Source organism: Oncorhynchus keta, chromosome 28, assembly GCF_023373465.1.
Source record: "Oncorhynchus keta strain PuntledgeMale-10-30-2019 chromosome 28, Oket_V2, whole genome shotgun sequence".
Taxonomy (NCBI): Eukaryota; Metazoa; Chordata; class Actinopteri; order Salmoniformes; family Salmonidae; genus Oncorhynchus; species Oncorhynchus keta.
In genome coordinates, this window is record NC_068448.1 from 77,870,704 (window position 1) to 77,889,416 (window position 18,713).

The window sequence follows — 18,713 nt, forward strand, 5'->3', positions numbered from 1 at the left end:
CCATAAAGTGGACCCCACACCTCACTGCCATAAAGTGGACCCCACACCTCACTGCCATAAAGTGGACCTCACACCTCGCTGCCATAAAGTGGACCCCACACCTCGCTGCCATAAAGTGGACCCCACACCTCGCTGCCATAAAGTGGACCCCACACCTCACTGCCATAAAGTGGACCCCACACCTCACTGCCATAAAGTGGACCCCACACCTCACTGCCATAAAGTGGACCCCACACCTCGCTGCCATAAAGTGGACCCCACACCTCACTGCCATAAAGTGGACCCCACACCTCACTGCCATAAAGTGGACCCCACACCTCACTGCCATAAAGTGGACCCCACACCTCACTGCCATAAAGTGGACCCCACACCTCGCTGCCATAAAGTGGACCCCACACCTCGCTGCCATAAAGTGGACCCCACACCTCGCTGCCATAAAGTGGACCCCACACCTCACTGCCATAAAGTGGACCCCACACCTCACTGCCATAAAGTGGACCCCACACCTCACTGCCATAAAGTGGACCCCACACCTCGCTGCCATAAAGTGGACCCCACACCTCACTGCCATAAAGTGGACCCCACACCTCACTGCCATAAAGTGGACCCCACACCTCACTGCCATAAAGTGGACCCCACACCTCACTGCCATAAAGTGGACCCCACACCTCGCTGCCATAAAGTGGACCCCACACCTCGCTGCCATAAAGTGGACCCCACACCTCGCTGCCATAAAGTGGACCCCACACCTCACTGCCATAAAGTGGACCCCACACCTCACTGCCATAAAGTGCAATTGGTTCAATGACACATTCCATTAGTTTTAGCCAAATTTTAATAGGTATTTTAATTTTTAATTAGTCTTTTAATGGCGTAGTATGCCCTGTGTACTTTCTCTCTCAGTGTCTCGGGGCTACTGTCACGCCCTGACCTTAGAGGGACGTTTTATTTCGCTATTTGGTTAGGTCAGGGTGTGATGTGGGGTGGGCATTCTATGTTCTGTTTTTCTATGACTTTTGTATTTCTATGTTTTGGCCTGGTATGGTTCTCAATCAGGGACAGCTGTCTATCGTTCTATCTATCGTTCTTATCTAGCCCTTTTTCCCTCTTTTCTTTGTGGGAAGTTAACTTTGTGGCACGTAGCCCTTAAGCTTCACGGTTGTTTTGTATTGTTTATTGTTTTTGTCGGCGTCATCCTAAATAAACGGAATATGTACGCTCACCACGCTGCGCTTTGGTCCTCTTCATTCCACGGCTCAGTTCATTCATTAAGATGTCCAGTTGTGCTTATTTTTAAACCTCAGTAATTGTAGTGTGTACAGAACTTTAGTCTAATTCCCTGAGATCTGGATCTTCTCTGGAAAATCATTATTTTAGTCATTTTGGGGTTTTACTGCCAGGGCCCAGGTCTGGCAGTACTGCTCTAGCGGGTCCAGGCTCTGCTGTAGGCCATGTGCTGTGGGTGACAGCAGACATAGGTCATCTGCGAAGAGTAGGCATTTAACTGCTGAATTGTGTAAATTTCCTAGAATAGTGGCCAATTCGTTGATTTAAATATTGAAGAGTGCAGGGCTCAGATTGCAACCCTGGCGAAGGCCCCGCCCCTGGTTAAAGAATTCTGTTTTTTTCTTACCAATTTTAATGCTGCATGTATATCCTGTATACATTGATTTAATTATGTAATATGTTTTACCCCCTACACCACTTTCAATAACTTTGTAGAACAGTCCTGTTTGCCAAATAGAATCAAATGCTTTTTGGAAGTCGATAAAGCGGGCGTATATTTTGGTATCATTTTGGTGGACATGTTTATCTATCAGGGTGTGTAGGGTGTAAATATGATCAGTCATGCAATGTTTTGGTATGAATCCAATTAGGCTTTTACTCAAGACATTGTGCTTATTAAGGAAGTTTAGAACTCTAGAATGTCTCTGTTCTTAAAGATTGGGGTTATGAGTCCTTGATTCCAGATGTCAGGGAAATAACCTACACTCAGGATCAAATTAAACCGTTTTAATATAGCCAATTGAAATTTTGCACTGGTGAGTTTGAGCATCCCATTTAGGATGCCATCAGGTCCGCATGCTTTTTTAAATCTGAGAGCCTGAAGTTTCTTATAGAGCTCCTGGTCAGTAATAGTTTAGTTTCTTATAGAGCTCCTGGTCAGTAATAGTTTAGTTTCTTATAGAGCTCCTGGTCAGTAATAGTTTAGTTTCTTATAGAGCTCATGGTCAGTAATAGTTTAGTTTCTTATAGAGCTCCTGGTCAGTAATAGTTTAGTTTCTTATAGAGCTCCTGGTCAGTAATAGTTTAGTGTCTTATAGAGCTCCTGGTCAGTAATAGTTTAGTTTCTTATAGAGCTCCTGGTCAGTAATAGTTTAGTTTCTTATAGAGCTCCTGGTCAGTAATAGTTTAGTGTCTTATAGAGCTCCTGGTCAGTAATAGTTTAGTTTCTTATAGAGCTCCTGGTCAGTAATAGTTTAGTTTCTTATAGAGCTCCTGGTCAGTAATAGTTTAGTTTCTTATAGAGCTCCTGGTCAGTAATAGTTTAGTTTCTTATAGAGCTCCTGGTCAGTAATAGTTTAGTTTCTTATAGAGCTCCTGGTCAGTAATAGTTTAGTTTCTTATAGAGCTCCTGGTCAGTAATAGTTTAGTTTCTTATCGAGCTCCTGGTCAGTAATAGTTTAGTTTCTTATAGAGCTCCTGGTCAGTAATAGTTTAGTTTCTTATACAGCTCCTGGTCAGTAATAGTTTAGTTTCTTATTGAGCTCCTGGTGAGTAATAGTTTAGTCTCTTATAGAGCTCCTGGTCAGTAATAGTTTAGTTTCCTATAGAGCTCCTGGTCAGTAATAGTTTAGTTTCCTATAGAGCTCCTGGTCAGTAATAGTTTAGTTTCTTATAGAGCTCCTGGTCAGTAATAGTTTAGTGTCTTATAGAGCTCCTGGTCAGTAATAGTTTAGTGTCTTATAGAGCTCCTGGTCAGTAATAGTTTAGTTTCCTATAGAGCTCCTGGTCAGTAATAGTTTAGTTTCTTATAGAGCTCCTGGTCAGTAATAGTTTAGTTTCTTATAGAGCTCCTGGTCAGTAATAGTTTAGTTTCTTATAGAGCTCCTGGTCAGTAATAGTTTAGTTTCTTATAGAGCTCCTGGTCAGTAATAGTTTAGTTTCTTATAGAGCTCCTGGTCAGTAATAGTTTAGTTTCTTATAGAGCTCCTGGTCAGTAATAGTTTAGTTTCTTATAGAGCTCCTGGTCAGTAATAGTTTAGTTTCTTATAGAGCTCCTGGTCAGTAATAGTTTAGTTTCTTATAGAGCTCCTGGTCCAGTGGATGTTGATTGTCCTTTATAGCTTTTCTAATCCATTCAACTTCTCATGAACTTGTCGTTGTTCTGCGTTTGTGTCAATTTGAATGGTTGTAGATTGTTTTAAAATGGGTTCTCCATATGTCACCATTTTGTATCGCTAATTTCTCTTTTTTTAAATTTTTTCGGTTTATCCAATTTTGCCAGAAGTTGTTTGTGTTTATGGACTCAATTAGTGTCAGCTGCTTGCTGTTGTACTGTGCTTTTTTGGTTCTGAGTTTATAGAGTTTTAAGGTCTGATGCAGTTGCACAAAAAAGAGCTCTGATGACACCTCCTTCACTGGATCAGCACACACCATCACCAACGACTCCGCATCTTGAGTGAGGGCCGGAGAGCTGGCCTGAGGAGATGCCTTGCATTCGGGCACCGCCCCCAGAAGGGGGAGAGAGCTGGCCTGAGGAGATGCCTTGCATTCGGGCACCGCCCCCAGAAGGGGGAGAGAGCTGGCCTGAAGAGATGCCTTGCATTCGGGCGCCGCCCCCAGAAGGGGGAGAGAGCTGGCCTGAAGAGATGCCTTGCATTCGGGCACCGCCCCCAGAAGGGGGAGAGAGCTGGCCTGAAGAGATGCCTTGCATTCGGGCACCGCCCCCAGAAGGGGGAGAGAGCTGGCCTGAAGAGATGCCTTGCATTCGGGCACCGCCCCCAGAAGGGGGAGAGAGCTGGCCTGAAGAGATGCCTTGCATTCGGGCACCGCCCCCAGAAGGGGGAGAGAGCTGGCCTGAAGAGATGCCTTGCATTCGGGCAACACCCCCAGAAGGGGGAGAGAGCTGGCCTGAGGAGATGCCTTGCATTCGGGCGCCGCCCCCAGAAGGGGGAGAGAGCTGGCCTGAGGAGATGCCTTGCATTCGGGCGCCGCCCCCAGAAGGGGGAGAGAGCTGGCCTGAGGAGATGCCTTGCATTCGGGCACCACCCCCAGAAGGGGGAGAGAGCTGGCCTGAAGAGATGCCTTGCATTCGGGCGCCGCCCCCAGAAGGGGGAGAGAGCTGGCCTGAAGAGATGCCTTGCATTTGGGCGCCGCCCCCAGAAGGGGGAGAGAGCTGGCCAACGACGGAACGAGGAAGAACTAGACTAGCAGTAGAAATTGAATGGGTTAAACTGATGCAAGAGTTGGGGATAGAGGATGCATCTGTCATTAGTAATGTTTCACAGTAACATGTCAAACTGACCCTTTACAGAAATAGCTCGCCACAAGGTTAGAATATGACTCAGCGCTAAAACCGACCTGGTCCTGAAAAGAGCATATAAGGAGAGTGCCTTCCTTAAGAGGTCATGATAGTGCTACTTGACTTATCACCGACGGACAGCTCGGACAGGTCATATCTGACTTTCATACTCTAGAACAATTGTATCTCTTGACTTCTGATTTCTGAGACGACTTGTATCACTGTCGACGGGGGCACCTTAACGGTCCTATAGCAAAATCCCCTACCACGAACAAGTTTTTTCCTTATAATTTTACAATCCGCAGCAAACCAGTTCTCATCTGAGGTCTTTTCTGTTTGGTTTCTTATCAATTTCAATTGTGCTTCTTTTTGCCGTTTGCCTGAATATAGAGTATATAGAGTTACTGCTAGATTGATGCCTTCTCCCTCTCTGTCTCTCTCTCTGTCCCCCCCCACCCACCCCCACCCCACCCCAGGTATATGAGATGTTGGTAGAGAGTGGGGAACTGGACAACACCTACATAATCTACACGGCTGACCACGGCTACCACATTGGCCAGTTTGGGCTGGTCAAGGGGAAGTCCATGCCCTACGACTTTGACATCAGAGTGCCCTTCTTCCTCCGCGGGCCCAACGTCGAACGTGGAGCCGTGTAAGTAAGCCATGTCCAAGCCACAGGGTAGGAGCCTGTTTCTGTATTTCCTGTTTCTGTATTTCCTGTTTCTGTATTTCCTGTTTCTGTATCTCCTGTTTCTGTATTTCCTGTTTCTGTATCTCCTGTTTCTGTATTTCCTGTTTCTGTATTTCCTGTTTCTGTATTTCCTGTTTCTGTATCTCCTGTTTCTGTATTTCCTGTTTCTGCATCTCCTGTTTCTGCATCTCCTGTTTCTGCATCTCCTGTTTCTGTATCTCCTGTTTCTGTATCTCCTGTTTCTGCATCTCCTGTTTCTGCATCTCCTGTTTCTGCATCTCCTGTTTCTGCATCTCCTGTTTCTGTATTTCCTGTTTCTGCATCTCCTGTTTCTGCATCTCCTGTTTCTGTGTTAATGTTAATGACGTTGTTGTACTGTTCCTCCCCAGTGTCCCTCAGCTGGTGTTGAACATTGATCTGGCCCCCACCATACTGCACATGGCTGGGCTGGACACGCCTCCAGACATGGACGGGAAGTCCATCCTCAAACTACTAGAACAGGAGAAGACTGGAAACAGGTAGGAATGGGGTTCATTTACAACAGGTAGGAATGGGGTTAATATACAACAGGTAGAAATGGGGTTCATATACAACAGGTAGAAATGGGGTTCATATACAACAGGTAGAAATGGGGTTCATGTACAACAGGTAGGAATGGGGTTAATGTACAACAGGTAGGAATGGGGTTCATATACAACAGGTAGGAATGGGGTTCATATACAACAGGTAGGAATGGGGTTCATATACAACAGGTAGGAATGGGGTTCATATACAACAGGTAGAAATGGGGTTCATATACAACAGGTAGGAATGGGGGTCATATACAACAGGTAGGAATGGGGTTCTTCTACAACAGGTAGGAATGGGGTTCATATACAACAGGTAGGAATGGGGTTCATATACAACAGGTAGGAATGGGGTTCATATACAACAGGTAGGAATGAGGGTCATATACAACAGGTAGGAATGGGGTTCATATACAACAGGTAGGAATGGGGTTCATATACAACAGGTAGGAATGGGGGTCATATACAACAGGGTGGAATGGGGTTCATATACAACAGGTAGAAATGGGGTTCATATACAACAGGTAGGAATGGGGGTCATATACAACAGGTAGGAATGGGGGTCATATACAACAGGTAGGAATGGGGTGATATACAACAGGTAGGAATGGGGGTCATATACAACAGGTAGGAATGGGGTTCTTCTACAACAGGTAGGAATGGGGTTCATATACAACAGGTAGGAATGGGGTTCATATACAACAGGTGGGAATGAGGGTCATATACAACAGGTAGGAATGAGGGTCATATACAACAGGTAGGAATGGGGTTCATATACAACAGGTAGGAATGGGGTTCATATACAACAGGTAGGAATGGGGGTCATATACAACAGGGTGGAATGGGGTTCATATACAACAGGTAGAAATGGGGTTCATATACAACAGGTAGGAATGGGGGTCATATACAACAGGTAGGAATGGGGGTCATATACAACAGGTAGGAATGGGGTGATATACAACAGGTAGGAATGGGGTGATATACAACAGGTAGGAATGGGGGTCATATACAACAGGTAGGAATGGGGTTCTTATACAACAGGTAGGAATGGGGTTCATATACAACAGGTAGGAATGGGGTTCATATACAACAGGTGGGAATGAGGGTCATATACAACAGGTAGGAATGGGGTTCATATACAACAGGTAGGAATGAGGGTCATATACAACAGGTAGGAATGGGGGTCATATACAACAGGTAGGAATGGGGTGATATACAACAGGTAGGAATGGGGGTCATATACAACAACAGGTATGAAGGGTGGCATATAATTTTGAAATATATATTCTACTCAGGCCTCCCGAGTGGTGCAGTGGTCTAAGGCACTGCATCACAGTGCTAGCTGTGCCACTAGAGATCCTGGTTTGAGTCCAGGCTCTGTCGCAGCCGGCCGCGACCGGGAGACCCATGGGGAGGCGTACAATTGGCCCAACGTCGTCCGGGTTAGGGGAGGGTTTGGCCGGCAGGGATGTTCTTGTCCCATCAGGCTTTAGAGACTCCTGTGGCGGGCCGGACGCAATGCCCGCTGACACGGTCGCCAGGTGTACGGTGTTTCCTCCGACACATTGGTGCGGCTGGCTTCCGGGATAAGCGGGCATTGTGTCAAGAAGCAGTACGGCTTGGCTGGGTTGTGTTCCGGAGGACTCACAGCTCTCGACCTTTGCCTCTCCCGAGTCCGTACGGGAGTTGCAGCGACGAAACAAGACTGTAACTACCAATAGGATACCACGAAATTGGGGAGAAAAAACATAAAAAATTAAACACCCAACATTTAGAACACCCAACATTTAGAACACCCAACATTTAGGACACTCAACATTTAGAACACTCAACATTTAGAACACCCAACATTTAGAACACCCAACATTTAGAACACTCAACATTTAGAACACCCAACATTTAGAACACCCAACATTTAGAACACTCAACATTTAGAACACTCAACATTTAGAACACTCAACATTTAGAACACCCAACATTTAGAACACTCAACATTTAGAACACTCAACATTTAGAACACTCAACATTTAGAACACTCAACATTTAGAACACCCAACATTTAGAACACTCAACATTTAGAACACTCAACATTTAGAACACCCAACATTTAGAACACTCAACATTTAGAACACCCAACATTTAGAACACCAGGTAATGCCATTGAGATTAAGCATCTTTCTATTTCAAGTAAAACCTTTCCACACAAAATGTATTCTGCTATAAACCATTGGATACATTTAGATCACGTCATTCTGACGTTTTAAACATTGCAGTGTTTACACACATGTTACAAAACACACCAAAATATGTAGCGGTTACATAAAGTTCCAGTCTCACACACTTCCAGTCTCAAAATAAAACATTCACAGAGCAAAAGTGCATCCCAAATGGCTCCATATTCCCTATAAACTGACACTAGTCTTAACCAGAGCACTATGGGAAATAGGGAGACAGAGCAAGGTAAAACAAAACATCTGTGGGATATCGATCCTGTAAACCAAGTCAATGATTCAGGGTTTCATGTTGAACACATTTCAGTTCCTTATCTTGACTCCGCAAATCTTTAGGAATCTTATAATCATAGCTCTGGCTGTACACTGGCAGACCAACGTAGCTCATGGTTTGGAGTCCCAAATGGCACCCTATTCCCTACGTAGTGCACTGCTTTTGACCAGGATGCTATGGGTAACTCAATTTGTCCTGGTCAAATGGAGTGCACTACGTAGGGCGCCATTTGGAAAGGAGACATTGGTAAGTGTAATGTCAGGCCCATTTTGAATTCTATCAACTAAAGAGGCATTCTGTCTTTCCAGATTCAAACGCAATCGGAAACCCAAAGTCTGGAGAGATACATTCCTGGTGGAGAGAGGGTAAACTGACACACGCACATACACACACACACACGGAGGTGCACTCATACACAAGCATGTGCCCTCACACTGTCAAAACTCAGTGTCCTCTTCAGACAAGCACACAGACACACACAAAGGCCGGTTGGGGATATCTATTTTTAGCATTATTTGGTCGACGTTAGGAGCTATAAATGCCTGCCTGGTGCTTCGTGAAAGTTCACACATGGAAGCGGTTGACACTAAGAGCTTTAAAGTGACATATGTTTGTCATTTAAAAAAGACTTTGTTGCTTTTCTGCTCTGTGGTGCCTGCATTGGAAGACTGGCTGGTGACATTTGGGATGTAACCCTCACACACACAGTCATCCACTCCTGTTCCCCTTATCGTCTCCCATTCCCTTCAGCTCATTGGCTGTTCTGTTCTGTTCCAGTTAACTGCCTCCCATTCCCTTCAGCTCATTGGCTGTTCTGTTCTGTTCCAGTTAACTGCCTCCCATTCCCTTCAGCTCATTGGCTGTTCTGTTCTGTTCCAGTTAACTGCCTCCCATTCCCTTCAGCTCATTGGCTGTTCTGTTCTGTTCCAGTTAACTGCCTCCCATTCCCTTCAGCTCATTGGCTGTTCTGTTCTGTTCCAGTTAACTGCCTCCCATTCCTTTCAGCTCATTGGCTGTTCTGTTCTGTTCCAGTTAACTGCCTCCCATTCCCTTCAGCTCATTGGCTGTTCTGTTCTGTTCCAGTTAACTGCCTCCCATTCAGCTCATTGGCTGTTCTGTTCTGTTCCAGTTAACTGCCTCCCATTCCATTCAGCTCATTGGCTGTTCTGTTCAGGTTAACTGCCTCCCATTCAGCTCATTGGCTGTTCTGTTCTGTTCCAGTTAACTGCCTCCCATTCCATTCAGCTCATTGGCTGTTCTGTTCAGGTTAACTGCCTCCCATTCAGCTCATTGGCTGCTCTGTTCAGTTCCAGGAAACTGCCTCCCATTCCATTCAGCTCATTGGCTGTTCAGTTCCAGTTAACTGCCTCCCATTCAGCTCATTGGCTGCTCTGTTCAGTTCCAGGAAACTGCCTCCCATTCCATTCAGCTCATTGGCTGTTCAGTTCCAGTTAACTGCCTCCCATTCAGCTCATTGGCTGCTCTGTTCAGTTCCAGGAAACTGCCTCCCATTCCCTTCAGCTCATTGGCTGCTCTGTTCAGTTCCAGGAAACTGCCTCCCATTCCCTTCAGCTCATTGGCTGTTCTGTTCAGTTCCAGGAAACTGCCTCCCATTCCCTTCAGCTCATTGGCTGCTCTGTTCAGTTCCAGGAAACTGCCTCCCATTCCCTTCAGCTCATTGGCTGTTCTGTTCCGGTTAACTACCTCCCATTCAGCTCATTGGCTGCTCTGTTCTGTTCCAGGAAACTGCTTTAAAAATGGTCAAGTTGTTGAGTAATGACTATCTCACATCCTTTAATACAGTGAGCTCCAACAGTATTGGGACAGTTTTGTTTCTGTACTTTGGATTGATGACATTAAAGTGCTGCCTGTCAGGGTATTTTCATCCATAACAGGTAAACCTTTTAGAGATTACATCACTTCCTGTACATAGTTCCCCCGTTTTAGGGGACCAAAAGTATTGGAACGAATTCACTTACCAGTGTAGTATTTGGTCCCATATTCCTAGCACACAATGACTTCATTAAGCTTTTGACTCTTCAAACTTGTTGTTGCATTTGCAGTTTGTTTTTGGTTGTTTCACATGTTGTGCCCAATGGAAATGATTGGTAAACAGAGGATTGTGTCATTTTGGAGTCACTTTTATTGTAAATTAAAAATATCAATGCTACCATGATTATGGATAGTCCTGAATGAATTGTGAATAATGATGAGTGAGAAAGTTAGCCACAAAAATATCATACCCCCAAGACATGCTAACCTCTCACCATTACAATAACAGGGGAGGTTAGCATTTTATATCATACCTCCAAGACACGCTAACCTCTCACCATTACAATAACAGGGGAGGTTAGCATTTTATATCATACCCCCAAGACATGCTAACCTCTCACCATTACAATAACAGGGGAGGTTAGCATTTTATATCATACCTCCAAGACACGCTAACCTCTCACCATTACAATAACAGGGGAGGTTAGCATTTTATATCATACCCCCAAGACATGCTAACCTCTCACCATTACAATAACAGGGGAGGTTAGCATTTTGTATCATACCCCCAAGACATGCTAACCTCTCACCATTACAATAACATGGGAGGTTAGCCTTTTGGGGGGGTATGATATTTATGCCTCTTACTTGCTCAAATGTAGGGCCATGCACAAAAAAAGTGCTGTAATTTCTAAATGGTTCACCCGATATGGATGAATATACTCTTAAATTATAGCTGACAGTCTACACTCATTGTCATTTTATCATTTGAAATCCAAAGTGCTGGAGTACTGAGCCAAATCAAACAACAGAATTGTTATTATCCCAATACTTTTCGGAGCTCCCTGTATTCTCATGTTCAGAACCATTGTGTTATGTGCAACTGTCCTTGGCTGTAATTGTAGCTCCAGCACATTACCTACGGTCTGAGCTCCATCTACACTAACACTACGTTCTGTCTCTGGATGCCAAGAAAGCCATCCCCGTACTCAGACCCATTCCATATGTAGTGCCTCTAGTCAAATGGTACCCTATTCCCTATGTAGTGTCTCTAGTCAAATGGCACCCTATTCCCTATGTAGTGTCTCTAGTCAAATGGTACCCTATTCCCTATGTAGTGTCTCTAGTCAAATGGTACCCTATTCCCTATGTAGTGTCTCTAGTCAAATGGTACCCTATTCCTATGTAGTGTCTCTAGTCAAATGGTACCCTATTCCCTATGTAGTGCCTCTAGTCAAATGGCACTCTATTCCCTATGTAGTGCCTCTAGTCAAATGGTACCCTATTCCCTATGTAGTGCCTCTAGTCAAATGGTACCCTATTCCCTATGTAGTGTCTCTAGTCAAATGGCACCCTATTCCCTATGTAGTGTCTCTAGTCAAATGGTACCCTATTCCCTATGTAGTGTCTCTAGTCAAATGGTACCCTATTCCCTATGTAGTGTCTCTAGTCAAATGGTACCCTATTCCCTATGTAGTGTCTCTAGTCAAATGGTACCCTATTCCCTATGTAGTGTCTCTAGTCAAATGGTACCCTATTCCCTATGTAGTGTCTCTAGTCAAATGGTACCCTATTCCCTATGTAGTGTCTCTACTCAAATGGCACTCTATTCCCTATGTAGTGTCTCTACTCAAATGGCACTCTATTCCCTATGTAGTGTCTCTAGTCAAATGGTACTCTATTCCCTATGTAGTGGTTTTGACAGGACCTATAGGGAATAGGGTACCATTTGGGGTGCACCCTGCCCTTCTCTCTACCCAGCCCTGGCCAGCTCTACCGTGGGCCAAGCACATTGACCTCCCCCCTGGCTTTGGCACACTGGCACCACTCTAGCCCGCAGATCCACACGGCCCTGCCAACCAATAGCCAACTGTTCTGCCAACCACCGCCTGCCAACTTCCTGCCTCCGCCAACACTGACTACATTCTCCAGACACACAGACATAATCGCTATGACAACAACACCGTGACCCTAAAGTACAACCTGTCCCCTTGGCTTTGAGAGTGTTTGGGACTGCTGTCCTGTCTGACAAGATAGAGCTAACAGAGAAGTTACTCACTAATGGATGTAGCTCTGTATTGTAGCGTTAAGAGGTTAACAGACGTTGTTTATGTACTGGCAATGCTTCAGCTTTGTAGCCAAGTTCTACAACCATTTTACTCCGTCTTTATATTTAAGGTACCAGACTGATTCTGGGTTCAGCCAAAAATATAATTGTCTAGACAAGGCAACAATAATAGGTTTGTTGAATGCAGAAACAAACATGTCAGTTGGCTAGAGCAGCAACAGGTCGCAGTTGTAAATGAGAACTGGTTCTCAACTAGCCTAGCTGTTAAAAGGTGAAATTTTAAAATACATTTTTTTTTTTTTTAAACAGACTAGCCCTGGGCTAACAGAGAACAGACTAGCCCTGGGCTAACAGAGAACAGACTAGCCCTGGGCTAACAGAGAACAGACTAGCCCTGGGCTAACAGAAAACAGACTAGCCCTGGGCTAACAGAGAACAGACTAGCCCTGGGCTAACAGAGAACAGACTAGCCCTGGGCTAACAGAGAACAGACTAGCCCTGGGCTAACAGAGAACAGACTAGCCCTGGGCTAACAGAGAACAGACTAGCCCTGGGCTAACAGAGAACAGACTAGCCCTGGGCTAACAGAGAACAGACTAGCCCTGGGCTAACAGAAAACAGACTAGCCCTGGGCTAACAGAGAACAGACTAGCCCTGGGCTAACAGAGAACAGACTAGCCCTGGGCTAACAGAGAACAGACTAGCCCTGGGCTAACAGAGAACAGACTAGCCCTGGGCTAACAGAGAACAGACTAGCCCTGGGCTAACAGAGAACAGACTAGCCCTGGGCTAACAGAGAACAGACTAGCCCTGGGCTAACAGAGAACAGACTAGCCCTGGGCTAACAGAGAACAGACTAGCCCTGGGCTAACAGAAAACAGACTAGCCCTGGGCTAACAGAAAACAGACTAGCCCTGGGCTAACAGAGAACAGACTAGCGCTGGGCTAACAGAGAACAGAATAGCGCTGGGCTAACAGAGAACAGACTATCCCTGGGCTAACAGAGAACAGACTATCCCTGGGCTAACAGAAAACAGACTAGCCCTGGGCTAACAGAGAACAGACTAGCGCTGGGCTAACAGAGAACAGAATAGCGCTGGGCTAACAGAGAACAGAATAGCGCTGGGCTAACAGAGAACAGACTAGCCCTGGGCTAACAGAGAACAGACTATCCCTGGGCTAACAGAGAAAAGAATAGCGCTGGGCTAACAGAGAACAGACTATCCCTGGGCTAACAGAGAACAGACTATCCCTGGGCTAACAGAAAACAGACTAGCCCTGGGCTAACAGAGAACAGACTAGCGCTGGGCTAACAGAGAACAGAATAGCGCTGGGCTAACAGAGAACAGAATAGCGCTGGGCTAACAGAGAACAGACTAGCCCTGGGCTAACAGAGAACAGACTATCCCTGGGCTAACAGAGAAAAGACTAGGCCTGGGCTAACAGAGAAAAGACTAGGCCTGGGCCTCTGTTCTGTCCTAATCCGGGCCTCTGTCCTGTCCTAATCCTAATCTGGGCACCTGTCCTAATCCTGACCTGCTCCTCTGTCCTAATCCGTACCTCTCCCTGTCCAAAACCTGACCTGTACCTCTCTCTGTCCTAAACCTGACCTGTACCTCTGTCCTTTCCTAAACCTGACCTGTACCTCTGTCCTTTCCTAAACCTGACCTGTATTTCTGTCCTGTCCTAATCCTGATCTTTACCTTTGTCCTAACCCTGACCTGTACCTCTGTCCTGTCCTAATCGTGATCTGTACATCTGTCCTGTCCTAATCCTGACCTGTACCTTTCCATATCCTGACCTGTACCTCTGTCCTAATCCTGACCCGACCCTCTGCCCTAATCCTGACCCGCACCTCTGCCCTAATCCTGACCCGCACCTCTGCCCTAATCCTGACCCGCACCTCTGCCCTAATCCTGACCTCTCCCTGTCCAAAACCTGACCTGTACCTCTCCCTGTCCTGTACCTCACCCTGTCCTAATCCTGACCTGTACCTCACCCTGTCCTTTCCTAAACCTGACCTGTACCTCTGTCCTGTTCTAATCGTGATCTGTACATCTGTCCTGTCCTAATCCTGACCTGTACCTCCGTCCTGTCCTAATCCTGACCTGTACCTCACCCTGTCCTAATCCTGACCTGTACCTCTCCTAATCCTGACCTGTACCTCTGTCCTAACCCTGACCTGTACCTCTGTCCTGTCCTAATCCTGAACCTTTGTCCTGTCCTAATACTGACCTGTACCTCTGTCCTAATCCTGATCTGGACCTCGCACTGTCCTAATCCTGACCTGTCCCTCCCCCTGTCCTAAACCTGACCTGTACCTCTGTCCTAATCCTGACCTGTACCTCTGTCCTGTCCTAATCCTGACCTGTGCCTCACCCTGTCCTAAACCTGACCTGTACCTCTGTCCTCTCCTAATCCTGACCTGTACCTCTCTCCTAATCTGTACCTCTGTCCTGTCCTAAACCTGACCTGCACCCCTGTCCTAATCCTGACCTGTACCTCACCCTGTCCTGAACCTGACCTGTACCTCTGTCCTAATCCTGACCTGTACATCTGTCCTAATCCGGACCTGTACCTCTCTCCTAATCCTGACCTGTACCTCTCTCCTAATCCTGACCTGTACCTCTCTCCTAATCCTGACCTGCACCTCTGTCCTAATCCTGACCTGCACCTCTGTCCTAATCCTGACCTGCACCTCTGTCCTGTCCTAATCCTGACCTGTACCTCTCTCCTGTCCTAATCCTGACCTGTACCTCTGTCCTGTCCTAATCCTGACCTGTACCTCTGTCCTGTCCTAATCCTGACCTGTACCTCACCCTGTCCTTTCCTAAACCTGACCTGTACCTCTGTCCTGTTCTAATCGTGATCTGTACATCTGTCCTGTCCTAATCCTGACCTGTACCTCTGTCCTGTCCTAAGCCTGACCTGTACCTCACCCTGTCCTAAACCTGACCTGTAGCTCACCCTGTCCTAATCCTGACCTGTACCTCACCCTGTCCTAATCCTGACCTGTACCTCACCCTGTCCTAATCCTGACCTGTACCTCTCCTAATCCTGACCTGTACCTCTCCTAATCCTGACCTGTACCTCTCCTAATCCTGACCTATACCTCTGTCCTAACCCTGACCTGTACCTCTGTCTTGTCCTAATCCTGAACCTTTGTCCTGTCCTAATACTGACCTGTACCTCTGTCCTAATCCTGATCTGGACCTCGCACTGTCCTAATCCTAACCTGTCCCTCCCCCTGTCCTAAACCTGACCTGTACCTCTGTCCTAATCCTGACCTGTACCTCTGTCCTAATCCTGACCTGTACCTCTGTCCTGTCATAATCCTAACCTGTACCTCTGTCCTGTCATAATCCTAACCTGTACCTCACCCTGTCCTAAACCTGACCTGTACCTCTGTCCTAATCCTGACCCGACCCTCTGCCCTAATCCTGACCCGCACCTCTGCCCTAATCCTGACCCGCACCTCTGCCCTAATCCTGACCCGCCCCTCTGCCCTAATCCTGACCCGCACCTCTGCCCTAATCCTGACCCGCACCTCTGCCCTAATCCTGACCCGCACCTCTGCCCTAATCCTGACCCGCACCTCTGCCCTAATCCTGACCTCTCCCTGTCCAAAACCTGACCTGTACCTCTCCCTGTCCTGTACATCACCCTGTCCTAATCCTGACCTGTACCTCACCCTGTCCTTTCCTAAACCTGACCTGTACCTCTGTCCTCTCCTAATCCTGATCTGTACCTCTGTCCTCTCCTAATCCTGACCTGTACCTCTCTCCTAATCTGTACCTCTGTCCTGTCCTAAACCTGACCTGCACCCCTGTCCTAATCCTGACCTGTACCTCACCCTGTCCTGAACCTGACCTGTACCTCTGTCCTAATCCTGATCCTGATCTGTCCTCTCCTAATCCTGACCTGTACCTCTGTCCTAATCCGGACCTGTACCTCTCTCCTAATCCTGACCTGTACCTCTCTCCTAATCCTGACCTGTACCTCTCTCCTAATCCTGACCTGTACCTCTCTCCTAATCCTGACCTGTACCTCTCTCCTAATCCTGAGAGGCCCTGCACCTCTGTCCTAATCCTGACCTGCACCTCTGTCCTGTCCTAATCCTGACCTGTACCTCTCTCCTAATCCTGACCTGTACCTCTGTCCTGTCCTAATCCTGACCTGTACCTCTGTCCTGTCCTAATCCTGACCTGTACCTCTCTCCTAATCTGTACCTCTGTCCTGTCCTAAACCTGACCTGCATCCCTGTCCTAATCCTGACCTGTACCTCACCCTGTCCTGAACCTGACCTGTACCTCTGTCCTAATCCTGACCTGTACCTCTCTCATAATCCTGACCTGTACCTCTCTCCTAATCCTGACCTGTACCTCTCTCCTAATCCTGACCTGTATCTCTCTCCTAATCCTGACCTGTACCTCTCTCCTAATCCTGACCTGTACCTCTGTCCTGTCCTAATCCTGACCTGTACCCCTCTCCTAATCCTGACCTGTACCTCTGTCCTGTCCTAATCCTGACCTGTACCTCTGTCCTGTCCTAATCCTGACCTGTACCTCTGTCCTGTCCTAATCCTGACCTGTACCTCTGTCCTAATCCTGATCTGTACCTCTGTCCTAATCCTGACCTGTACCTCTGTCCTCTCCTAATCCTGACCTGTACCTCTGTCCTAATCCTGACCTGTACCTCTGTCCTAATCCTGACCTGTACCTCTGTCCTAATCCTGACCTGTACCTCTGTCCTAATCCTGACCTGTACCTCTGTCCTAATCCTGACCTGTACCTCTGTCCTAATCCTGACCTGTACCTCTGTCCTAATCCTGACCTGTACCTCTGTCTTAATCCTGACCTGTACCTCTGTCCTAATCCTGACCTGTACCTCTGTCCTAATCCTGACCTGTACCTCTCTCCTAATCCTGACCTGTACCTCTCTCCTAATCCTGACCTGTACCTCACCCTGTCCTAAACCTGACCTGTACCCCTGTCCTAATCCTGACCTGTACCTCACCCTGTCCTGAACCTGACCTGTACCTCTGTCCTAATCCTGACCTGTACATCTGTCCTCTCCTAATCCTGACCTGTACATCTGTCCTCTCCTAATCCTGACCTGTAACTCTCTCCTAATCCTGACCTGTACCTCTCTCCTAATCCTGACCTGTACCTCTGTCCTGTCCTAATCCTGACCTGTACCTCTCTCCTAATCCTGACCTGTACCTCTGTCCTAATCCTGACCTGTAACTCTGTCCTGTCCTAATCCTGACCTGTACCTCTGTCCTGTCCTAATCCTGACCTGTACCTCTGTCCTAATCCTGACCTGTACCTCTGTCCTAATCCTGACCTGTACCTCTGTCCTAATCCTGACCTGTACCTCTGTCCTAATCCTGACCTGTACCTCTGTCCTAATCCTGACCTGTACCTCTGTCCTAATCCTGACCTGTACCTCTGTCCTAATCCTGACCTGTACCTCTGTCCTAATCCTGACCTGTACCTCTGTCCTAATCCTGACCTGTACCTCACCCTGTCCTAATCCTGACCTGTACCTCTGTCCTAATCCTGACCTGTACCTCACCCTGTCCTAAACCTGACCTGTACCTCTCTCCTAATCCTGACCTGTACCTCACCCTGTCCTGAACCTGACCTGTACCTCTGTCCTAATCCTGACCTGTACATCTGTCCTCTCCTAATCCTGACCTGTACCTCTGTCCTAATCCTGACCTGTACCTCTGTCCTAATCCGGACCTGTACCTCTGTCCTAATCCGGACCTGTACCTCTCTCCTAATCCTGACCTGTACCTCTGTCCTGTCCTAATCCTGACCTGTACCTCTCTCCTAATCCTGACCTGTACCTCTGTCCTAATCCTGACCTGTACCTCTGTCCTAATCCTGACCTGTACCTCTGTCCTAATCCTGACCTGTACCTCTGTCCTAATCCTGACCTGTACCTCTGTCCTAATCCTGACCTGTACCTCTGTCCTAATCCTGACCTGTACCTCTGTCTTAATCCCGACATGTACCTCTGTCCTCATCCTGACATGTACCTCTGTCCTAATCCTGACCTGTACCTCTCTCCTAATCCTGACCTGTACCTCTGTCCTAATCCTGACCTGTACCTCTGTCCTAATCCTGACCTGCACCTCTGTCCTAATCCTGACCTGCACCTCTGTCCTAATCCTGACCTGTACCTCTGTCCTAATCCTGACCTGTACCTCTGTCCTAATCCTGACCTGTACCTCTGTCCTAATCCTGACCTGTACCTCTGTCCTAATCCTGACCTGTACCTCTGTCCTAATCCTGACCTGTACCTCTCTCCTAATCCTGACCTGTACCTCACCCTGTCCTAAACCTGACCTGTACCCCT

The 18,713-nt window shown here is 47.1% G+C and overlaps 1 protein-coding gene across 2 annotated transcripts in view; it reads left to right on the forward strand.

The window, feature by feature from the left end:
- LOC118380729 (extracellular sulfatase Sulf-1-like) overlaps window positions 1-18,713 on the forward strand; it is a 111,934-nt gene that overhangs the window by 54,563 nt on the left and 38,658 nt on the right. For both annotated transcript variants that reach the window (XM_052484026.1, XM_052484025.1), the window contains exons 7-9: window positions 5,002-5,177; window positions 5,606-5,734; window positions 8,596-8,652. In XM_052484026.1, coding sequence (XP_052339986.1) covers window positions 5,002-5,177; window positions 5,606-5,734; window positions 8,596-8,652 — 362 coding nt within the window. The remainder of the gene's footprint in view (window positions 1-5,001; window positions 5,178-5,605; window positions 5,735-8,595; window positions 8,653-18,713) is intronic.